Here is a 24537-nt window from a genome sequence, read left to right on the forward strand (position 1 = left end):
TGAGACTGAGAGTGACCAGAGCTTGTCTCTCAAAGGGACAGCGTACCCAGGTGACAGGGTAAACCAGCATAATTATAACGGGGGGGGGGGGTGGAATTGGGGGAATCTTGCACGCCTTTAATCCCAACTCTAGGAAGGCAGAGGCAAGTGGATCTCTGTGAGTTCTAGGCCAGCCTGGTCTACAAAATAAGTTCCAGGACAGTCGCGGAAACTTAGAGAAACCCTGTCTCAAAAACACAAAAGCCAAACAAACAAATGGGCAATGTATACAGGGTTACTTAGTGAGACCCTCTCTCTCAAAAGAGGGGCCGGCTAAACACAATTTACAATATAAAATAGTTTTATAAAGGAAACAGTCCTGCCGGGCGGTGGTGGCGCACGCCATTAATCCCAGCACTTGGGAGGCAGAGGCAGGCGGATCTTTGTGAGTTCGAGACCAACCTGGTCTACAAGAGCTAGTTCCGGGACAGGCTCCAAAACCACAGAGAAACCTTGTCTCGAAGAAAAAAAACAAACCATCATCGTTTGTATAGTGGTGAGAAAAAAGAAAAAAAAAAAAGGAAACAGTCCTATGACTGTTTGTTTTTATTGTTGTTGGGCTTCTTTTGTGGTGTGTGTGTGGTCTTGAGATAGTCTGAATATCAACTACTGGCTGGGCTGGAACTAATTAGGTAGCCCAGGCCTTAAACTCATGCCAATCCTCCTGTCTCTGCCTCCAGAATGCTGGGATTAAAGGCGTGCACCACTACACCTTGCTTTTCTTACACTGTATTTAATTAAGTATTTTGAGTACATTAAACAGCCATCCCAATAGCTGTTTTATCTTGCAAACTGGAAACTCTGTACCCAATAAACAATACCACCATCCCCAACTCCCAGGTCCACTTCTGCTCTGTTTTTTCTGATCTGGTTTCCACTCTCATAAAAACAAAGTAAAAAGGACGACAGAGAGATCTAACAAAATAGTGCTGTTTGTATCCCCTCTTGGAGAAGAGGGAAGGGGGTTACAAGGCCTGCCCCATAGTCCCTCATCCTTCCCTCTTGTGCCAGTCTGTGCACATAAACACACATAACTTTTTTTAAGTCAAAAAAAGCTTTTTATTTCATGTTTCTGATCTCTTGTTCCTAACACCAAATTTACCAAACCCATCGTTTTTGTTTTTGGGGTTGTTTTTTTTTGGGGGGGTTTTGTTTTTCTTTTCTTATTTATTTATTTAGTATACAATATTCTGTCAGTGTATAGGCCTGCAGGCCAGAAGAGGGCACCAGACCCCACCACAGATGGTTGTGAGCCACCTGTGGTTGCTGGGAATTGAACTCAGGACCTTTTGTTTTTCGAGATAGGGTTTTCTCTATGTAGCTTTGGAGTCTGTCCTGAAACTCGCTCTGTAGACTAGGCTAGCCTCAAACTCACAGAGATCCTCCTGCCTCTGCCTCTGGAGTACTGGAATTAAAGGCATGCGCCGCTACCACCAGGCCTGGGTAGCAGTTTTATGAGTCACGAAGATCCACCCAGAAAATTTCCTACTTATTTATTTGGGGTTTTGTTTTTATTTTGACATGGGATCTCATGTGTCATATGTCCGGGCTAGCCTCCAACACACTCTGCAGCTGAGGATGACTTTGAAGTCTTGAAACTTCTGCCTCTACCCCCCAAATGCTGGGATTATGGGCCTGTGTCTCCCAAACAAATTCCGGATTATTATGAGCCCTTCACTTCCCCCAGGGTTCGACAAAATCTGATGGCATCTGCTCTGAGATTGCAGAATGCCACCAGGCCAGCTTCACAGGGTTCTTTACCACCATGCCCTTTCCTTTGGGAATTTTTTTTTTTTGACACATAAAGTTGTTTAATTAGGTTGTCAGCAATTTAGAAAACCAGTTTGTGAGGATACATCCCGTTGGTCAGACAGAACTGAGAGCGCAGGTAGCCCTGCAGCTGAGGAACAGCTTTGATCTTTGGCAGAATCTGTGAGTCCACCACTTTCTGATCAGCCTTGCGCTGCTCTGTAATCTCATATTTCTCCTTCTCTGTGTCAAAGATCTCGCCCTCCTGATGCCTGGGCTTACGCAGCTGCTTTTTCTTGAAGTAAGCATCAGTCAGGTGTTTGGGGATTTTAACTGTGCTGATATCAACTTTTGTAGAGGTGGCGATGACAAACTTCTGATGTGTTCTTCTCAAAGGAACTCTGTTGAGGGCAAGAGGTCCTGTCACAAGCAGTAAACCACTGCCCAGTTGCTTCAGGAAAACCACTCTCTTGCCCCTGTGGCGCCCGGTAAGGATGATGAGGACAGTCCCAGGAGTGATGCTGGCACGCAGGCGTCTCACATGCTGACTGAAGGGCTTTTTGCCATGGCTCAGCAGCTTCCAAGGCACATCTTCAGTAGGATAATACCTGGGCATTTTTCGAAGCTTAACCACCCGGGTACCACCATTCTTGTCACCACCAACTGGTTTTGTGACAGTGGCAAGGACCTTTTCCTTTTTCTTCTTCTTTTCAACCTTGGTTTTTGCAGCTGTGTATTTCCTTTTGTACACGGCCTTCCTGGAATACATAGCAGATCGGGAGTACCTGCCAATTCCTCTAACAAGGACTGGATTTCGGCTGCAATGGGGCTTCCCCTTCTTGAGCTTTTTAGCCTTAGGGTCACCCTTTTTGGCTGCACCAGCGGCAGGGGCATCACCGCCAGCCTTCTTGGCTGCAGGTTTCTTCTCTTTTGTATCAGGTTTCTCGCCTTTTTCACCCGCCATCTTGCAAGATGGGAAAGAGCTTTCCTTTGGGAATTTAAGTCTTGATAAATGAACAGCTGGTTTATGTCACTATGACTATGGATTCCCAGTTTGCTACCCATTATTAGAAAGTTAAGAACCAGGAAGCTGGAGAGATGGCTCAACAGCTAAGGGCACTGGAGTCTTTCTGGGACTCACACTCAGTTCCTAGCACCCAGTAGTAACTTCAGTCCCTGGGGATGCCCTCTTCTGGCATCTGACATATTGTGACTGGAAAATGACAGACACCTCTTTCCTATGCTCCTGACTCTGGACTGCTCCTTGCCAGCTGTGACGGGGGCTTGTGAGCAGTGGGAGGAAGAAGGCAGATTTGCATTATCACTGGCACATACATGCTGCCCAAGGACAATCCAGCAGGCAGGGAGGATTTGCAATTTTAAAACTGAGACATACTGGGCTGTGGTGGTCCCTGCCTTTTATACCAGCACTCAGGGAGGCAGAGGCAGGTGGATCATTGTGAGTTCGAGGCTAGCCTGGTCTACAGAGTGAGTTCCAAGACAGCAAAGGCTGTTATACAGAGAAACTCTGTCTCAAAAAAACAAAAATAAAAAAAAAATAAAAAAAACCAAAAATAAATAAATAAATAAACAATAAAAAAAAAAACAGCCGGGCAATGGTGGCGCACGCCTTTAATCCCAGCACTCGGGAGGCAGAGGCAGGCGGATCTCTGTGAGTTCGAGACCAGCCTGGTCTACAGAGTGAGTTCCAAGACAGCAAGGGCTGTTATACAGAGAAACTCTGTCTCGAAAAACCAAAAATAAATAAATAAACAATAAAAAAAAACCCACACAGTCTGTTTCTATCATGTTTGGGTCAGATAACCCGAGGAGCGGAGAGTAGAAACTGCAAGAGAATTGTAAAGCCTTTCCCTGGGTCAGGCTTGCAGTCTTGCCACAGTCAGGCTGAGAAAACTATAAACTACAAACACACCGTCTGACTACGCTGGAATCAAGCTTACAGTGAAGCATTTTTGCTTTTGTAGAATTTCACTACGTGGCTAGAATTCCCTATGGAGACCAGACTAGCCTCAGATTCATGGCTATCATTTTGGCTCTGCCTCTTGAGTGTCTGGATAATAGATGTGAGCCACCATATCCCAATCGGTTATACTTTTGGAGATTGTCTCAACAGTCCCCACTCTGACCTGGATCTTGATTGGTACGTAGCCCAGGCTAGACTCGAACCCAGTTCCTAAGTTCCATGATCACAGTCGTGCACCAGAGTAGAGGATACGTTTGTTAAGAATGAGAGAAACCGCGTACGGTTAAAGTCGTACTCCGTGTTTAATCAGCACCCGAGAATAATTGACAAGGCTGCACAGCCGTCAAGAAGAACACACAAGAAAGCAAGGAGGAATCCTGAACAGTCAAGCAAGTTGTAAAAGCCAGGAAGGGGGTGCCAACAGAGCGTGCTTTCAACCCAAAGTACCATGCTAAAAGGAAATCCAGAACAAACGACAAATCTCTGGAAAAAATTTGCATAAGGTTCAGAGTTTATCTCAAGAACCCAGACAAGGTTATAGTGAATGACAGTAAAGAGGGTTTTCTCTTGGAGAGCTTATCCTATGCAAACACTAGCAAGCAGGCTCCCTATTACTGTGTTAGAGACTAGGGCCAGGTATCTTGTTCCCAAATACTGTTATTTATTTTAGGCTCCTTTAAGCCAACAGATCAACAAAGGTGAAAACTGTTTGCTTCAGTTCTCCCCTTGGAAGGCTGGGGTGTGGCTAAGTTAGTATCTGCCTGCCTGGCTTGCTTGAGGCCCTTGGTTCAACTCCTGACACAGCATAGACCCTACTGGGTACCACGCCTGCAATTTCAGCACCCAGGGTAGGTGGAAGCAGGAGGATCAGAAGTTCAAGGTTGTTATAATTCACTCATTACACAGGGAGCTTGAGGTTCTGCCCCTCCCCCAAAAAACCAAAACCAAAACAAAACCCCAAACAAACAAAAACCAAAGAGGGACATCATATATTTCCTGAAATCTCTACTATTGTTTTGTTCAATTCTCATACCTTATACTCCATTATAAACCAGAAAGGGAGGTACTTTTTCCTTTAAAATAATTCTGGATGTTCATATATCAACATTTTCTATGCTAATATATTTAATACCCAATATCATTTACAAAATTTTTATATAGACCCTAGCTTCTGTTGGAAGTTTGATATCTAATCTCATAAACTCTGAGTAGAGTTTATAAAAGTTCAATGCAATTATGCCCCCCATGCCACAAGCAATTCTAAAAGCATTTCAAGCTATCAGGCCAAAACTCATAAATCATAAAGAGGGCACACGACAGTATCCGTGGCTCTGCTGTGTGGTGCTCTGCACCAGTTCTTAGAACAGACCTGGATTTGACTAAGCTGACGTCACAATACCTACCACACCCACTGTAGGAACATTGAGGTCCCATGCATCTGTCTACCATAAGAGCTGTTTCCTGCAACTGCTGGATTCAAGTCCTAGGATATCCCAGAGGCCCGTTAAATACCATGACATCATGGTGCCGATCTACTGTGAACCCTATTCCTCCAGAGTTCCCAAAAGCCTCTACCGAATGAGCAGACATTGAGGTCAGTCTGGAAAAGAAGTATGAACAGAGAGACTGACGTGGAGGAAGGCTCCTCTACCATGGTGTTCCCAGTCTCCTGCAGCAAAGCAGCCACGTGATCTGTAATCCTCACCCAGTGCACTCGGCATTCTGATACTTGCCTCTGACAAGCTGCCCTGTGGCTCCTCACAGTCGCTGTGCCACCAAACTTCACCCATTGCTTTACTGTAAGAACCGGGAAGATTCAAAGATTCAAACAGCACAGACTGCTCTGTCTACCTCCAGAGTTTCTGACTCGTGGAGAGCACAAACTTAGTTCTATTTTGAAAGTACTCATTTTAAACAAGATCCCAGGCAATGCTGATGATCACAGAACTACCTTTTTGAGAATCATCAATAGAATAGGTATCATCAATAAAATTCATAATTGTCTTTTCTCTGCTTTCAACAGGATGAAGGGAATACTTTATCAAATATAATCCAACACACATGTACTATCATTCAAGTCTTCTAATACCTGATGACATAATTACTGCATGATATTATAGGTGAAGACATTAAACCTTAGACATCAAACTAATTACCCAGCGCTATACACTGAGGAGCCGCTGAGCCCACAAGTTTGTCCATCCCTAAAGTCTGTACTATTAAGTTATTGGAACTGTACTTGCTCAGTTGTAATTCCACCTGACTTTTCCAATTCAAATTTCTGTGAGATGCTTTTGTTTTCAATGCTTAGTCTTTCATTGCCATCAGCTGGCTCGGCTCGCCCTTAGAACAGGTGAGTGAGACCTACTTTACCAAGAGGTAAACCTACGTGTTTCAGGTTAGCAACTCGAGAAACTAACTTCATCCCCGACCACAATCCAGTATATTTGACATATAGGGACAATTAGAAACGGCACAAAAATAAACCCCTTTCTGTTTGTTGTTATTCAAGTTCAAAAAATAAAACAAAATAGCCGGGCGATGGTAGCGCACGCCTTTAATCCCAGCACTCGGGAGGCAGAGGCAGGCGGATCTCTGTGAGTTCGAGACCAGCCTGGTCTACAAGAGCTAGTTCCAGGACAGGCTCCAAAACCACAGAGAAACCCTGTCTCGAAAAACCAAAAAAAAAAAAAAACCTCATTTGATTTATTTGATGAGTGGAAAAAAATTAAAGACCATTGAGTTGTCTTACCGTTTTATTTAAAAATGATGTTCAAACCCCTAAACAGTAAGAAAATGTTTCAAGCAGTGTGTTTGGAGCTAGCAGTCAAGGAAGGCTGCCTAATTACATGAAGAGCCCAGGACCTTCTCAAAAGACCTTTGTTCTGAGTTAATTAACATGAATTAAAACAGTCCAGAAAAACAACAGGGCGCTTTCCCATTAGGGTCAATTACTCAGCCCTGGTCAAGGCAGCAAAGAATCCCCCAGAGGAAAATCTGTCACTGCTGCTCACCTGTGAGACATCTATTGCTCAGGGGACTGCACTACAGCTGGGAGCCTCGGCAAGGACAGCTGCTCCATATTGAATTTGCTGCCCCGATGGGCATGTGTCGTGGGTAGAGGCGAAGCAAATGCCTAGGCGGTCAATAGAGCTCTGAGCAGGGCCAGGACACATCCCTAGTGGTTAGGGTTGTCCAGGGGGCACGGCCACCTTGCCTGTTCCGACCTCAGACAGGCTGTACAAAGGGCTGAGTGGGTGGGTGGTTAGTACGGAAAGACCCTTCCCTTAGCAGGTCCAGCCGTGGAGGAGCGCTTTGCTAAGAGTTTGGTCTTTGGAGGGGCAGACTTGGCCTAACCTCTTCGGAGGCACGTGACCGCCTACCACTTCCCTCATCTCTAGCTTCTGTCTTTTTGCAGTGGGGCAGACATTGTTTTAAGTGGGTCTCAGCATGAGTGGGCTACGATCCCCTACACAAGACAGGTCAGTCTCCACATCAGCGAAGTTGACTGCCCACTCACGTCATCCCTGAGACACTTTGCCCGTTTTCCTGTCCTTTGGCCTTAAGTCAAGGTGGTTCTCCTGCCTCCGTTTCCGAAGGGCCAGACTTACAAGTGTGAGTGTCCCCACCTGGCTAAGCACAGTATGCTTTTCAGCTGGTGTCTTTTCTCTTTCCTTGTTCCTCTTCGTATCGCCAAGACCAATTAGAGTTGGGGGAAATATACTTCGTTCATCAAAAAAATTAAAATGGAAATAATAATTTTTAAAAAAGGAAAGAAAAAAGGAATCAGGTTTAAAGCCATGTGACATAAATGTTTATTTTTCAGCCTTTCATTTGGCTGTAACATTCCTTTCCCAACTGAAATGGCATTTTCCTGACATTTGTCACGTGGTCAGTGAGGAGAGACATGAACCCAGATAATGATGGAACATTAACACACACATACCAGAAGACTTAATCATAATGCGTTAACTATGTAGCTGGGGTGAACTTGCTGGGGTGTGTTAATTTATTCCTTAACCCCAGGACTTGGGAGGTAAAGGAGAAGCAGGAATTCAGGCCATCATCAGCTACACCACGAGTTCAAAGCCAGCTTGGGAGGTCTCAAAAAATAAACAAAACAAATAAGGAAAAAAATAACAACACCACCAAAAACAAAAAACAAACCAGGCGGTAGTCGCACATGCCTTTAATCCAAGCACTCGGGAGGCAGAGGCAGGCGGATCTCTGTGAGTTTGAGGCCAGCCTGGTCTGGTCTACAGATCAAGCTCCAGGAAAGGCTCCAAGGCTACACAGAGAAACCCTGTCTCAAAAAAATAAATAAATAAATAAAATAAATAGAAAGGAAGGAAGGGAGGGAGGGAGGGAGGAAGGAAGGAAGGAAGGAAAGAAAGAAAGAAAGAAAGAAAGAAGCCGGGCGGTGGTGGCGCACGCCTTTAATCCCAGCACTCGGGAGGCAGAGGCAGGCGGATCTCTGTGAGTTCGAGACCAGCCTGGTCTACAAGAGCTAGTTCCAGGACAGGCTCCAAAACCACAGAGAAACCTTGTCTCGAAAAACCAAAAAAAAAAAAGAAAGAAAGAAGAAAGGAAGGAAAAAAAACAAACCAAAAACAAAATAACAAAACCAGGGGCTGGAGACATGGCTCAGCAGCTGTGAGCACTGGCTGCTCTTGCAGAGGACATGGGTTCAATTCCCAGCACACACACGGTAACCTGTAACCATCCATAAATACATAAAAACATCAGTTCCAGAGAATCTGATGTTTCCTCTGGCCTTCACGTGTACTAGGCATGCAATACACATACATACATGCAGTCCACATACATACATGAGGCAAAACACTCGTGCACATAAAAGAGAATTAAACCTTTAAAGCAAAACCCTTTGTTGTCGTTCTGAAGAAAACCATTTATGGCTACAGATGCTCTCTAACTGGGAATCCAGCATGCAGAAGAGGAAGGGCCTTCTTCTCTCTTCTCACAGATCCATGACCTCCTTTCCCAGTCCTGTGCTGCTGGACTTCCGCAGCACACTTCTGGGTTTTGAGTTTCATATCAGCCGTTCCATTTTCCTGATTCTCATTGAAGAGCACAGTCATCTGTTCCGTGCTACGGGCAGACCAGGAATTAGAGTCAGAGGCCTCGGTCTTCACCTGGTGTTGCTCTCAGAGAGCAATCTTTGTGAAACTTCATGTGGCCGTAGAAGGCTTCTTGATTCAGAAAGCCTTTCCCACAAATATTGCAAGAGCCATGGCCACCGTCCTTGTGTGAGCGCCGGACGTGGCTGTCGTGGGCAGCGTGGGAGGCGAAGGATTTCCCGCAGTGCTTGCACTTGAAGGGCTTCTCGCCGGAGTGCTGTCTGATGTGTGTACGAAGGATGCTGGAAGCCGTGAACTTCTGCAGAGGGCGGAAAACAAAAGGAAAAGCTGAATCCAGGGGCTGGGCAGCTCAACGAAGGGGTTCACTTCATTGTAATGGACAAGAAAGGAAGAGAGGGACTCTGATTTTAAGTCTGCGTAGAATATTTGTAGTCAACAGCAGTGACCTTAATTTAAAAAAAAAAAAAAAAAAGCACTGGACTGGGCAGGAGAAGCGTCTCAGCAGGGACCTGGCACCAAGCCCAGTGACCTATGTTTTGTCCCCGGGACCCACACGGAGAAGGAAAGAACTGACCTCCCCAAAGTTGTGCTCTGATCTCCCATACACCTCATAACACCGGTGTCCCCTCCTCCATACACACACCACACTAATAGACTAGGTGTAATTTTATTTATTTATTTATTTTGGTTTTTCGAGACAGGGTTTCTCTGTGGTTTTGGAGCCTGTTCTGGAACTAGCTCTTGTAGACCAGGTTGGTCTCGAACTCACAGAGATCCACCTGCCTCTGCCTCCCAAGTGCTGGGATTAAAGGCGTGCGCCACCACCGCCCGGCTAGGTGTAATTTTAAAAGGACAGATTTTTCATCCTGGCCAGTTTGAGTGTCAGATACTGGAAACGAGGCATCTTCAGAGGTTGTCCCCAGACTGCTAGGTAAAGACATGGACTGTTGGGCTGGAGTCAGCTCAGTCTTTGGGGGTTTGCCTTGCAATTTTGAGTCCCTGAGTTTCTTCTCTAGCATCATAAAGGGGGGGGGGGGAAGCACTGTCAACCTTAACCCTGGACAGTGTTACCCGAAAGAATCTAAAGTATGAGCCAAAACCAGAATGAAAGCAAACAGTTCTGTCTTTGGAGTCTGGTAATGGCAGAATAGGGTCTCACTGCGTAGCTCAGGGTGGCCTTGAACTCAGAGGCAATCCTCTGCCTCCCACACACTGTAATTACTGGCATGTTATCAGTACACCATACTCTAAAACAAGCAGTTCTGAGAGGACTTGAAGAGTAAGTTACCTTACTGAGAAAGAGGCTAGTTCAAATTGGTTTTCTTTTTGTTTTGTTTTCAGTCTTTGATATCCTCGATGGTGTTGAGATAAGGTCTCTCCGTGGTGTCAAAGCTGTCTTTGAACTCAGCATCTTCCTCAATGCTGAAATTTAGCTGTGTACCACCCTGCCTGGCTTCAACTTTTGAGTATAGATTCGCAGTCAGTTGTAAAAGGCAGTAGAGACTCGTGCGCCTGTTAGCCCCGATACCGGTACCTCAGTGTTTACGTCTTTCAATACCGTCACACAATGGATAAGATGCTGACAGTGACAGATGCTAGGCATGGTGTCGCTCACCTGCCACCCCAGCACTCCCAGTGGAGGAAGATCGAACATTTCATGGCTAGTCTTGGATACATATGAATTTGAGTTCAACCCGTACTACATAAAACCATGCCCGAAAAGCGGTGGTGTGGGGGCAGACTAGAGAGATGAATCAGCTTTTAAGAGTACTGGCTGCTCTTCCAAAGGACCTAGGCTTGATTCTCGGCACCCCCAGTTCCAGGAGACAACTTCTGGTCTCCTCAGACATCAGGCATACATGTGCTGCACGGACGTGTATGGAAGCAAAACACCCATACACATAAAATTTAAATAAATAAATAAGACTATACTTTTAGTCCAAGAATCCGCCCCATTCCCCTTGCAGCCATGGGGTTACTTTCCTTTTCCACTTCCTTAGGCTGTGATAGCCACAGATGTGTTTGTTCTAGGTCTCAAAATCTGGACAGGCATTGATCATGCAATGTGACCTTCTGGGACTCAACTTCCCCACCCAGTACAACTCCCAAATAGTTATCAAAGGATGTTTCTCAATAGTTCCTTTCCTCTTTCCTTGTGTGATGTGCAGAAGCCAGGGGACGCATCCCAGACTGTCGCATGTGACACTGGACATAGGGTCGTCTCCAGATCGGGGCCATGTTTCTTTGCTATTGTTTATTTTTTGAGATGGGGGTGGGCTCAAAAAAAAACCTGGGCATGGTTTTGGTTTATGTTTGGTTTTGCAGTTGTGTGTATGTTACACACATGAGTACACACGTGTACATCGGAGGACAACTTTCAGGAACTTGCTCTACTTTTAAAACTGTATGTTATGGGGTAACAGGGTAAATAGATGCCTGCAGGAGTTGGTTCTCTTCTCCCACCTTGTGGATCCTGGGGACCAGCTTAGGTGGTCAGACCTGGCGAGAGGCACCGTTACCGTTGTGCCATCTCACAGCCCACCTCAGGTAGCTTAGACTGGCCTCAGACTCACTGGGTAGCAGAGACTGATCTTGAATGCCTCATCCTCTTACATGTTGGGGTTACAGGCATGGGTCTGGCTTAGGCTTAATGCTTTTTTTCTCCTGGGAAATTTGGCAGCATCTCTAAGACCCCCATATCGTGGTTTGAAAGAAAATGGCCCCCAAAGGGAGTGGCAATATTACAAGGTGTGGCTTTGTTGGAGTAGGTATGACCTTTTTGGAGGAAGCTGTCATGGCGAAGGATGGCTTTGGGGTCTCATATATGATCAAGCCCCACCCAGTGAGACAGATCACTTCCTATGGCCTGCAAGCCAAGATGTAGAACTCTCAGTTCCTTCTCCAGCACCGTGTCTGCTTCACACGCCACAATGTCACAATGTGATGATAGTGGACTGAACCTCTGAAAATGTAAGGCACCCAGTTGAACATTTTTCCTTTATAAGAGTTACCATGGTCATAGTGTCTCTTCACAGCAATAAAACCCTAACTAAGGCACTCCAGTTTCTTTTATGGTATTACTGTAGGGCCTGAAAACGCTAAAGGACAGAAGTAAGCCTAGAGTACCACTCTTGGTGGAATTATGCTCTGTGACTGTGCTGTCCGGCTTCAGGTCACTTAAAGTATGGTCAGTGAAACCAGGAAACACATTTCCTGTTTATCTCCTCTTCTTTTGTTTTTTTCTGGGGGGGGGGGGGACGGGTGTTATGTAGCATAGGTTGGTCTTGAACTCATCCCACTTAAACCTGGAATTGCAGACGAGCTCCCCTGTCGGCTGTGCCTGCAAACAGCCACACGGAGGAATAGCTACTCACCGGACAGCGTAGATGCACATCAGCAATAAAAACGGGAGACGCATCCTAACATTCCAAAAAAACGCACTCAGACAACTGTCTACTCTAGAATCCAAACCCCTTTCTACCTCCATTGTGCGATGTTGTGACGCAAAGAGCAGATGGCAGCCCTGCAATGTCCCCCTGGCACCCCTGCAATGACCCCCTGGCACCCCTGCAATGATCCCCTGCAATGGTTATCAGCGGTATGAGCAGCAAACACTGCAGTGGTTACACTTTGCCAGGCAGTGATGCAAGTTCTATACAGACCAACTGATAGAATCCAACAATCACAGCTTCCCCACCTTTGCCAAAGAGGAAAGGAAGAAAGTAAAGCTAGTGGGCTTTTTCAGGGTTACACAGTCAGGTGAGCATCAATGGACCAGATGTTGGCCATTCTTTTCAAATTATTTTGCTTTATCTTTTTGAGACATGGCCTCACTATGTAGTCCTAGCTGGCCTAGATGTCACTTGAAATGGGTGCTGGCTGGTAACCAATTGTTTACCCAGAATGGTTTTTAAGTCAGGGCTCACGCTTCCAGCTACAGAGGGCTGGCACCTCAGTAGGGCTCGCTCACCTTCGTACAGTACACGCACTGGTACGGCCTGTCTCCAGAGTGGACTCGCATGTGCTTGTTCAGGCTGGACGACTGCGAGAAGCTTTTCCCACATGTTGAACACTAAGGAGGAAACAAAAAAATTGAGTTGAAATTTCATCTTCCCCCAACAATTCTGTCCCAACATTATGTTTTTCTGGAGATGAGAGAAGTTTTAAAAATCAATTACAAATTTATTTACTTGGAGAAAGGATCTTTCTTTTAAGTTTTTACTTTTGGTTTTTCTTTTTTTTAGAATTTTTTTGTGATGTATTTGTTTGTTTTTTTTTTTTTTATGTGCAATGGTGTGAAGGTGTCAGATCTCCTGGAACTGGATTTACAGACACTTATAGCTGCCATGTGGGTCCTGGGAATTGAACCCGGGTCCTCTGGAAGAGCAGTCAGTGTTCTTAACTGCCAAGCTATCTCTTCAGCCCCATATTTTTGGTTTTTTGAGACAGGGTTTCTCTGTGTAGCTTTGGAGGTTGTCCTAAAACTCACTTTATAGACCAGGCTGGCCTTGAACTCACAGAGATCCACCTGCCTCTGCCACCCAAGTGCTGGGATTAAAGGTGTGCGCCACCACCGCCAGTGAGAAAGGATCATTCTATGTAGTCCGAGCTGTCCTGGAACTCTTGCTGGGTATGCTCTGAGATCTGCATGTCTCTGACTCCCATGTCCATGCCTGGCTACAACTCACCTATTATTACTGGCACGTGTGTAGGCATGTGACGTGTCCTATGTGTGGAGATCAGAGAAGCACTTGAGTTGATCCTCTCCTTCAGTTATTGGATCCCAGAAGCAAACTCAGGCTGTAAGGTTTTCGGGACAAGCATTCAGGACACTGAGTTATACTGACAGCCCAGGAACCTTATTCTGTGCACACCTGCGGATCACCAGGTCCCTGGCTGTGCTCGGCTTGCCTGAGATGGTATAGCTCAAGCCAGGCTAGATGCCTCAGGCCTTTCTCGGTGCAGAGAAGACAGAGCTACCACACCTGGCCGGACAAAGTTGACAGACTCCATAGCTACACAGAGAAGCCCTGTCTTCAAAAGAATAAAAAAACCAACCAAACAAAAAAACTATTACAAGGGGTTGGAGAGTTGACTTGGTGGTTAAGAGCATGAACAGCTCCTGCAGAAGCCCCGGGTTCAGTTTCCAACACCAACATTGTGGCTCACAACCATCTATAACTCCAATTCCAGGGACCCAGGGGTCTCTTCTCACATATACACATAATTTTAAAAAATACTGCAACAAAAGCATGTAACCCCATCCATTCTTTAAGGACAAAGTTGATTTTGTCCTTTGTCCAAGCCTGGTAGAGCAATGGGTGTCTGGGATGGCAAAGAAAGGCTCCCTGGGGACTGGAGAGATGGCTCAGAGATTAAGAGCATCACTTGCTCTTCCAAAGATCCTGAGTTCAATTCCCAGCAACCACATGGTGGCTCACCACCATCTGTAATGGAGTCTGGTGCCCCCTTCTGGCCAGCGGGCGTACACACAGACAGAATATTGTATACATAATAAATAAAATAAAAAATAAAAAAAGAGAAAGGATCCCTGGCATCATTGTTGCTTCTCATCCTTACAAAGACTATGATCTGTGGCGATGGCTTTCCTTCTTTCCTTGCTTTGGACCATTCCAGTGTTTCCTCTGTTCCAGTGCCTAACTACTCAGTGCCTGACTGGGTGTGGAAAAAAATGTGCTGTTGCCTAATTCCTTTCCCAGTCTCCAGTAAAACTCATGGCCCTTCTGTTCTAGACGTAACCCCAAGGCCCCTCTGTTGTGTACTGTGAAGATGTGTCTCTGCCTAAGGCACCTTCTGATTGGTTTAAAAAAGAGCCGAATGACCAATATCAGGAGAGAATAGACGGGACTTCCAGGGAGAAAGCCGAATTCGGGATGCATCTAGGCACTTGGGTGACACCAACAAGATGCGCAGGAAGTCGGGCATACAGAACGAGACAGGTAAAAACCATGTGACAGAACATAAATTAATAAAGGTTAATTAAGCTACAAGAGCTAGCGGGGAACAAGCCTAAGCTAAATGCCCTGCTTTCATAATTAATAATAAGCCTCCATGTTATTATTTCGGGTCTGGTGGACCAAGAAAGTCTGGCTACACTCCTCTTTTTGGGGCACCTTTCCTAACCCAGGAGTCCACTCCTATCTCCGTGTTTCTTATTCTGTCTTAGGCCGAAATTCTGACACAGGCTTATCCTCACACACTGCCTCTTCCACAGTACAATGGTGAGGCAGACCTCGGGTCCTCAGTTCCTCCTGAGAGCCCCTCTCCATGTGTTCAGGAGGATAGGGATGTGTGAAGACAGAATGCAAAGATGAACACCAAACCACCAAGCTCACCAGGTAGGGCCGGTGCCGCTCATGGACGTGAAGAATGTGGATCCGGAGGCGATCACGCTTCTCGAAAGATCTTTTGCAGAGAGAACACGGGAACTTCCTATCACCCTTGTCCACACAGGGAGTGTACTTGAGGTGCTTGTCTCTGTAGTATTTGTAGGTAAACACCTTCCCACAGCGTTCACACCGGTAGCCTTCGGCAGACTCTGTCAAAAACAGGGGTGCAAGTGCTGGAGGGTGAGGTAGCCACTTTCCCGCCTCTTCCCTTCCTCAGTCAGGACTGGAAAAACCACAAACATCTGGGTGTGGCGACGCACCCCTCTAAAGCCAGCTTTTGGGAGGCAGAGGCAGGCGGACCTCTTTGAGTTCAAGGCCAGCCTGGTCCGCGGGGCTAGTTCCGGGACAACCAGGGCTACACAGAGAAACCCTGTCTCAAAACAAACAAACGAAGAAAAGCCGGGCAATGGTGGCTAATACCAGCACTTAGGGAGGAAGAGGCAAGGGGATCTCTGTGAGTTGGAGGCCAACCTGATCTAGAGAATGAGTTCCAGGACAGCAAGTGATAACACAGAGAAACACTGTCTTGAAAAAACAAAAACAAAAAAAACAAACAAAAAAATTAAACAGAAAGGAAGGAGGGAAGGAAGGAAGAAAACATAAACAGACTCCGGAGCTGGATGTGGTGGCACACACCTCTGAACCCAGGCAGAAGAAAGCAGGACTGTACAACTATCTTTGGCTATACAGGGCATTTGAGGTCACCTTTGACTATATAAAACTTGTCTTGAAAAGTCAACCCCAATCCCCATTTAAAAAAAAAAAAGCAAACTGAACTACAAATTCAAAAGTAACACCAGAACACCCATAACCAGCTCCCCAGGCTTCCAAGAGCTGTTCCCTCTGAGTTAAAAGTTCATTGCTCTGAACTTCGTGGGAACAATCCCAGAGCTAGAATGTTCACATAGCAGAAAGGGTGAACTGCATGCCCATGATGGGCACACCAGGGATCTCAGCACTGGAGAAGCTGAACAGGATGGCTGAGCTTGAGGCTAGTCAGTGCGACCCTGTCAGACAGACACATCTCTAAGAGAAAGCATCTTGCCTTCATTAGTTCACACTTAGGAGTCTCAGTCACAGGAGCGATAAGTAGGTCACTGAGCAGAGACAGACAAGCCCAGAAGGGTTAAATCTGTTTTTGTCAATGGAGGAGGAAGGAAGCCGACCAAGTCAGAGGCAGAGAAATGCCAGATCCAGGTGTCCCTGTCAGGAGCAATGTCACCACCAGAGGCAGGAAGATCAAGGCTTTCAGGTCAGAAAAGCTATAGTAAAACTGTTTCAAAACAAAGACAACTCAAAGCCCAAACAAACAAGAGGTGTGAATGTTCTGGGGACAGGTGAGAGTCTCCAAAAGAACCACTTCAGATGCTCCAGATCCTAGCACCAGAGACCTGATGGTCTGCTCTCCAGGGAGCCAAGAGTGGGCCTAGTTGAGAATCTGCAAAAAAAAAGCATGCCTTTAATCCCAGCACTGCGGGGAAGAGGCAGAGGGTATTTGGTCTACAGAGTGAGTTCTAGGACAGCCAGAGCAATTCAGGGAAACCCTATCTCAAAAAACAAAACCAAACAAAAATTCAAAACAGCCTCAGGAATCCCTGAAATGGCAGATTCACTAGACCCTCCAAGCTACAATAAGCAATGAAAGCTTGGAGTCCCTCTCGGTGACAAGGAAAACTGGGCTGCAAAGAAGACAGAACCGACCAGCAGCCTGGAAGTCCACCACAGGACCCTGGAAAGGACACTCTCCAACCTGCTGAGCTGCCTGCAGGCTGCCATGTGCTCCAGGGGTCCCAGCTTAGGGTGGATTTGGTGACTCACTCTACCTCCAGGCATGTTCTGTCTATTCCAATAGCCCACTTACAATTCCCAGTATGCCTTTCCAACTGTTTCTGAGAAGGAGCCCACCAAATGCCTTTTAGAAAGGAATTTTTTTTAAATGTTTATTTCATGTATTTTGTTACATGCAGGTCTGTGTGAATGTCAGATTCCCTGTAGGTAGAGTTACAGGCAGTTGTAAACTGTCATGTGGGTGCTGGGAATCGAACCCAGATCCTCTAGAACAACCAGCACTGTTCTCTGCCCCAGGGATTTGATTTTGGTTTGAGACAGGATCTCCTTGTGTAATCCACACTGGACTTGAACTTGAAGTTATTCTGCTTTAACTCCCAAGTATCAAGATTGAAGACAGGCACTGCTATGCCCAACTCTTCATTTTATTAACCATCTCTAAAAGGATTGATCGTGGACGAGGGTGTGGGTCAGTGGCAGAGCACGTGCCTGGCATGATTCAATCACCATCACAGCAGCAGACTAAGAAAGTCCTATCTGCAGAGAGCAGAGGCCGGCACTTGTAAATCTTCTCAATAAATTAATCTTTAAAGCTGCCTTCCACACACTGTCCAAAATGTATGCCATAAGCCTGGTGTGGTGGCACTCAGGAGAGAGATGCAGGCAGGCAGACCTTTTGGTCATGTTAATTTGAGACCGGGTCTCCTCTGTAGGCCAGACTGGCCTCACACTCTTAATACTCATCGTGTTTCAGCTAGGATTACAGGCACGAACCAACACAAGTGACTTTGGGGTTTTTTCTCTGTAAATTTCCCCCAGAGAAACCATCCATTAAGCTTATCTTTTCTGAAATTTCACTTTTTACGTGTATGTCAACAACAGTCCAAGTGTTTTCTGGAAGCGATAGAGACAGACTTTCTTGGTTTGGTGCTGAGGATGAGAGAATTTTGATCTCCATGGACCACAGTGACGGGTCTTCTTCTACAGCCCTGCTCCTGCTCCATGCACTGCTGGGGAAGTTGGAGGCCTCACCCTCTCCCCCACATCCTCAGCTCCTCTCCATCCAGATCATGGAAGAGCCTGTTCATCACTTCCTGCCTGGTCAGCAGTAGAGGGCTGTGAAGTGCTCTAGTCGGCTGCTCTCCCTCTGCCCTGTGGAGACTGCAGGCTCATTCCTGAGCAACCTTTCCTAATTCAGTCACACCACCTTCCTCCTTCAATCTGTACACACCGGGAGCCTGGAAAATTTAGGAATTTATGGTTCTTCTCTGCCCTGAAGAATATAGGTCTAGCGGGAATCCAGGCATGCTGACTGTCACCAATTTGCATGTTGTTTGACCTGCTCTTTGGATCATGTATGAAACTATAGCGAAGCTATCTTAGTATCCGTACAGCACTTTACATTTCCCCCCACCTAGTAGGGCAGTAGTTCCCAAACTCTCGGGTAGAAATGCCGGTTGGACAGGCGATTTTTAGGACTAACTTTCAAGCTGACTGGTGGCATACACTTTAAATCCCAGCATCCCGGAGGAAGAAGTTTGAGGCTAGTCTGGTCTACATAGCGAATGCCAGGATAGCCAGAGCTACAGAATAAGACAAAAACAAATAAATAAAGTGTTCAAACTTTGGGGGCCAGAGACAGAAAGATCAGCTCAGCCATCCTGAGCCACATTGAGACTCTGTCTCAGGCAAAACAAGCAAAGAAAACTCAAGTTCGAGCCTGGAAATTAGCTCAGAGGCACAGCACCTTTGTGGCATTCTAGCGTTAGTCTGAGGGCTCAGTAACCACTCTTCTCCAAAACCCATCAAAATCTGGAGACTTGTCCCCATAGTGGGTGAGTGGTCCTCTCAGTCTCCTTGCTACTCGGATGAGATCCAGGGGCCAGCAGCTTCCCCTGGAAGCTGAGCAAGATGGATACAGTCTCAGGCCCCATCCCTGACAAGAACTAGCTAGCATCTCTACAAGATCTCCAGGCACACACACCCCAAAACTTAACCATCAGGAGCACCCCTGTAATTCCAATACTTGAGAGGCTGAGGCAGAAGGTTCCGAGTTCAAAGCCAATGTGGGTTATAGCGAGACTGTCTTAAAAAAGAAAAAAAAAAAAAGGATGGTGGGATTTGAACTCTGAAATTTAGTCCACTGTTTTTTCAAATTTACAACAATTAAAATTCATCTTAGGTGCTGGAAGTGAGGTTTTTATTGTTGTTGTTTTATTTTCTTTGAGACAGTCTCACCATGTAATTCTGACTAGACTGTTACTTCACACTGTTTAGATCAGGCTAGCCTCAAATTTAGTTCTGCCTGCCTCTGTCTCCTAAGTACAGGGAACAAAGGCTTGTGCAGCCACAGCCAGTTTAGGGCCCAGATGTGTATGTAGCTCTGATCGGTAGAGTATCTGTGTAGGCTGCAAGAGGCCTCAGCTTGAGAAAAATGTCAGTTTGAACTGGACATCCTGCTCCACATAATATATCTCTATAAAACAAAAGCTTAACAACGCTTAGTATTTCTTAAGTGATTCTCATCAATATTTTCTTTTCTAATTTCTTTTTTTCCCCTCTAATGCTGGTCTCGATCACTAAATTGATTTTCCACCTTCAGTAGATACGGCAGGCCACCACTTGAGAAAGTTGGCCTGAGCAGGGATGAATCAAACTGGCTTACCCACAGAACAGTGCAATATCTTCATTCAGTGTACTTTTATTCTCAAGGAAGGGTGGGGGTTGGGGAGACAGCCTTGAAAGAGAGGCTGTAGAAAGATGGTGACGTCCCACCTCTGCTGGGGTGGGGAGGGGTATCTCATTCTTACAAATCCCCATAATTTGCTCTTCTGGATTTTGGTTGGGAGCCTTGAGGGAAAAAACCCAGTTCATACACTAGTAGATTCTCCCTGGACAGGGCAGAGGAAGGCACTCACCCTCAGAGGGTGCAGACAGCTGATTGCCTTCCTCAGCAGCCTGGAGGCTCATGGGAATTTCCAGAAACTTCTCATAGCAGGTTCCATACCACACAAGGAGCTCCTGGTTCTGGCGGATCTCTCTGCAGCTCTCGTAAAATATCTGCCCCTGGTGCTGCACAGCAGCCAGATTCTGCTCCTCGGGGAAGCGTGCGCAATTGACGTAGGACATCCAGTTCCCAGAACCTTTCCCGTCGATAAAATGGCTTAGGCTTCCGTCTTCAAAGATCTAAATGAGACAGGAAGTTTGTTGCTTGTGTTTATTTTGTTTGAGATGGCGGCATCTTGCTATGTACCTGAGTCTGGCCCCAAACATGTGCCTCTGCCAGTTACCAGACCTCAGGGACTATAGGAGCCCACCACCGTTCCCAACTATGCATGAACTTTTGTTTTTTAATTGTTTCTTTATTGCTTTATAACCAAAGTTCCTACTACAGAACACATTTCCATAAAATCAGATTTCCATATCAGAAGCACCATATATATTTCCTTAAGCTTAAGTAAACATTTAGTTTGCAGACAGAGTCTCATGTAGTCAAGGTGGGACTTGAATTTAAAATATAGTCAAGGATGCTGGGCTGGGGTGGTGGTGGTGCTTGCCTTTAATCCCAGCATTGCGGAGGCAGAGGCAGGCAGATCTCTTGTGAGTTCGAGGCCAGCCTGGTCTACAGAGTGAGTGCCAGGACAGCAGGGGCTGTTACCCAGAGAAACCCTGTCTCAAAAAGGCAAAGCAAAGCAAAACAAAAAAGCAAAAAGAATTCATGCCTTTATCCGCGCTTTTCCCTTTTATCCTGTGTTTCTATAGTTAGCATATGTTAATACTATAAGCAAGGGTAAAGGAAATACATAGGTTTATTTAATCTCAGCTCTTTAATTTTATTGATTTTTATTGAGCCCTATATTTTTCTCTGCTCCCCTCCCTGCCTCTCCCCTTTCTTTCATCCCTCCCCCAAGGTCTCCATGCTCCCAATTTGCTCAGGAGATCTTGTCCTTTTCTACTTCCCATGTAGATTAGAACTATGTATGTCTTAGCGTCCTCATTGTTGTCTAAATTCTCTGGGATTGTGATTTGTGGCCTGCTTTTCTTTGCTTTATGTTTAAAAACCACTTATGAGTGAGTACATGTGATACTTGTCTTTCTGTGTCTTGGCTACCTCACTCAAAATGATGTTTTCTAGCTCCATCCATTTTCCTGCAAAATTCAAGGTGTCAATTATTTTGTTCTGTTAATCTTCGTTCTTCAAAGGGTGCTGATGGGCGCTCTTATGTCTCAGGTACAGACATCGGGATGGAGCTGCAGCTCAGCTTTCCTCATGGAGCAGCTTCCCGTTCTCCTACTTCACTGGAAGCAACTGTTGGATTCAGGTGTTCAACACTGCCTGACCTCCAAATCATCCTCCTAAACTATGTTCCAGCGAAGCTCAGGGTCAGGGGATTGAGGAGGTTTTAAGATATCTGATATAATCTGACGAATGGTTTCTATAAATGAAACCTGCTGCTTTCTCTCCAGCCCCCTTCAGACAGTCACTAACTCGGAAAAGGCTGGGTTTGTTTGTTTTGTTAATCGACTAATTTCATAAGAAAGTAATATGAAAGTTTAAAATTTTTCTTTCTCATCATATGCGTTTAATATATTTAAAGCACTGGGTTTGTCTGTAACTATAACCTTGTGTGGTAATTCCTTAAGTGTATGTTTCGTGTCTATCCTGTACAGATTAAAATTACTTCACCCACTGCCAATCAGATTCCGGGCACAGTGTGGGTCCTGTTGGACTGGACACCCATTGTCTTTCTCAGCAGGGAGTGAAGTCCTTCAGAGGGACCAGCACCCCACCCTTAAGTCTCCCTCCCCAATTAGACCCACGGGAAGGAAGCGCACTCACCTCCCACATCCTAGAGTTGTCTCTGTGTGTCTTGACTTCGCTGGCATTGACCACTTTACCTTGAAAGGGTCCAAATCTCACGCCTTTGGCAATGACGTCACTACAGAATACGCCAAAGTGCGGGGCATCACCGAATGCTGTCTGCTTGAGGCAGAGACCTAGGTGGACCCGAGGCAGGGGAAGAAAGGAGGATAAGTCAGGAGCTTCCGCATTAGCTCTGGGAAATAAATCTAGGCAAGGAGAGCAGCCTACCTTCGGGAAGCTGAAGGGAGTCTTTGTCCAGAGTTTTAGGAAGACGATTAGACCCTAGAAAAAGACAGCCTTAAATTATTCTAATTAAAAATTAAGTGTATGATGAGTTGCCTTCCTGACCCGGTTTGTTTGTTCAAATTCGATGTGTATCTATCCTTTATTGTTTTCTTGCTCCTTTGACACAGGCTTTTTGTACAGTTTTTCATTTGAGACTCAGAACACCCTTTGGGCAAGGTTTAGTGGGCAACTGATTCCCTTTTGCAAACTTGAGAATCAGGGACAATGCTCTTCCGAAGCCAAAAGCTGTGGGGTTTGTGTTTCTGGAGGCTATCATGTAGATACTTCGTACATTCCCCAAAGCCATTGAGGGAAATCATTTGGCTCCTAGGCGTCAAAGCTCACTGAAACCAACCTCAGGAATTACACAATTAATCAAGGAAAAGCCAGCCTATGGTAGGAGCGCTCTTTTTAACGCTGTGTGGGCCAGACCTGTTCCACCCCACCCAGACCCTGAATGTGGTTTTACTTACCAGAGTTGTCTGTGGGGACCAGAATGCCTGAAATCGCGTGGCGAACGCCCGCTGGGTGCCCCGGGCTAGAGATGACGCCATACAGAACGAAGCGCAGTTCCTCCTCGGTGAAGTTGAAGCGAGGAAGAGGCAGCTCGGCCTCTTGGTTCGGGGTCTGAGGGACGGATATAGACTGGGAGGTCTTCAATCCAGCAGGGAAGAGGGAAGCAATCACCGGGTGTGGCAGAAGTAAATTTTCAGCTCCCCACCACTGGCTTCTGTCGCTTTGGCCGCCAAAGGGGACCAAATTTTCGCTGCTGGGAGTGCGCCTTATGTACTCGGGGCTGTCTAGAAATCGTGGTACCTCGGGAGTAAAGTGAGGAACTGGGTACCATGGTGACAACTTGTTGTACCAGGGCAGATTGTAGAGTGGCTCGCTCTGCACAGCCAGACCCGGGTTCAGCACGGGAGGAGCCATCTGAAAAGCATTGAGAGGGGCCACCGCCTGGGACGCGGGCATTGCTGCCGCCAGCTTCCCGAATGGCTGAAAAGCCTCCTCGGTGGTGGGGAGGTTCCTATAGTGACTGTAGCCCGGGACGGATGAGTAGCAAGCAGTCAGGTACTGGGGGCTGCTCCGGGGCAGACTCTTCGCCTTGTCCTGGGACTCGCTGACAGCCGGAGGCGGTAGGGCCATCATAGACAGAGCTCCACGGATCTGCGAGAAACCGAGGCTGCTAAGAGCAAGATCCTAGGTGGTTTTACCTTCTTTCCTCTTCCCACCCCAGCCAGCCCCAGGTCAAAGTTAATGGACAAACTTCCCAATTCGATCTTGCCAATCCTAACTCGGATAAACAATGCAAAAGGCACAAAAAACAAACGCTTCAAACCTCTCATGAAAATCTGCCTCAATCTCGCCCTCCTGGAAGGCGCTAGTTCAGGTCGCCTTTTCCTATGCTCCTAAAACGACCTTAACTAAGAACTGTTGGTTTCTAATACCCATTGTACTTCCTGATCCCCAACCCGGCTCCTGCAAAACGCTTTTCAAGTCCTCCTCCGTTCTAAATTTCAGTTTAACAAAAACGCTTCTCCTGGACTTTTAAGACCCTTTTCCATTCAGATAACTAGGGCAAGATCGAGCACCGGCTTCGGAGCAGGCAGTGGCTCCAGGAGCTCTTGAGTCCCCTGCAGAGAGAGAAGAGGTGTGGGCTCTGGATGGGACAGTTCAGATGGGGCTCCGAGGAGATTCGGTGCTCCAAGACGTTTGGCTAGACCCCAGCAGTTCCTGGTGGTCCTGGCAGCAAGGAGAGGAGCCGCACGCTTAGCCCCTCCAGAGATCCGCGACCAGTGCCCTCTCTCGCCACCTCAAGTCTCTCTCTCGGTAAACCCAGACTTCTCAACCCAGGTCTCCTCTTAGAACCCAGCGACGGCAAGACCCAGGCCAGGCAGTAAATGGATGCTTCGGTTGTCGCCGAATTTCCCTCCGCTGCTGTCTTCCTAGCCCTGAAATGCTTCTGTCTTAGTGGCCACGGGCGAATTCACCGAGGCTGAGGAGCTAAATCCCCGTCAGGGTGCAGGGCTCTCAAAGACAGGATCAATGAGTCCAATAAGAAAACCAACCAGGGTCGTGACTCTCAGAAGTTAAAGAACACGGGGTCAGGAGGAGAGGTCAGCCACCACGCAGGTCTCTGTCTATCTCTCCTGAGCCTCGGAAGGCGTCGAGCTCCAACTCCAATGCAACTCGGTAGGTAGAGAGCAAAAAATTCAACGAAGTTAAAAAACAAAACAACAACAGCAGCAACAACAACAACAACAACAAAAAAGCAAAAACAAACAAACAAAAACTGCAAAACGAACTTCGATAGCGTTG

The 24537-nt window shown here is 46.5% G+C and overlaps 2 protein-coding genes across 2 annotated transcripts; both read right to left on the bottom strand.

Annotated features, from left to right (window-relative positions):
- Positions 1 to 1846: 1846 nt before the first annotated feature.
- Positions 1847 to 2765, bottom strand: LOC121458424 (60S ribosomal protein L6-like). The gene has a single exon (XM_041667711.1). It carries the CDS (start codon positions 2750 to 2752, stop codon positions 1871 to 1873), a length of 882 nt encoding a protein of 293 aa, XP_041523645.1. The 5' UTR covers positions 2753 to 2765; the 3' UTR covers positions 1847 to 1870.
- Positions 2766 to 8905: 6140 nt separating this feature from the next.
- Positions 8906 to 23364, bottom strand: Prdm14 (PR/SET domain 14). The gene is made up of 7 exons (XM_041667513.1): positions 22692 to 23364; positions 22162 to 22215; positions 21910 to 22067; positions 19988 to 20255; positions 15228 to 15430; positions 12842 to 12943; positions 8906 to 9169 (listed from the first exon to the last, which is right to left on the bottom strand). Exons 1-7 carry the CDS (start codon positions 23362 to 23364, stop codon positions 8906 to 8908), a joined length of 1722 nt encoding a protein of 573 aa, XP_041523447.1.
- Positions 23365 to 24537: the final 1173 nt, after the last annotated feature.

The sequence above is a fragment of the Microtus oregoni genome, unplaced genomic scaffold, assembly GCF_018167655.1.
Source record: "Microtus oregoni isolate MIOR12 unplaced genomic scaffold, Mior012 000017F_ref0000208, whole genome shotgun sequence".
Classification (NCBI taxonomy): Eukaryota; Metazoa; Chordata; class Mammalia; order Rodentia; family Cricetidae; genus Microtus; species Microtus oregoni.

Bases quoted from the DNA above. Each gene is read 5' to 3' on its own strand.
- LOC121458424 (XM_041667711.1), bottom strand. From the start codon at position 2,752: ATGGCGGGTGAAAAAGGCGAGAAACCTGATACAAAAGAGAAGAAACCT.
- Prdm14 (XM_041667513.1), bottom strand. From the start codon at position 23,364: ATGGCCCTACCGCCTCCGGCTGTCAGCGAGTCCCAGGACAAGGCGAAG. The intron at 15,431-19,987 runs GTGAGTGCCTTC...TGTTTTTGACAG, and splicing joins GCTGTCTGCACCCTCTGAGG to AGTCTGCCGAAGGCTACCGG. The intron at 9,170-12,841 runs GTGAGCGAGCCC...CGCCCTCTGCAG, and splicing joins AGTGCGTGTACTGTACGAAG to AAGTTCACGGCTTCCAGCAT.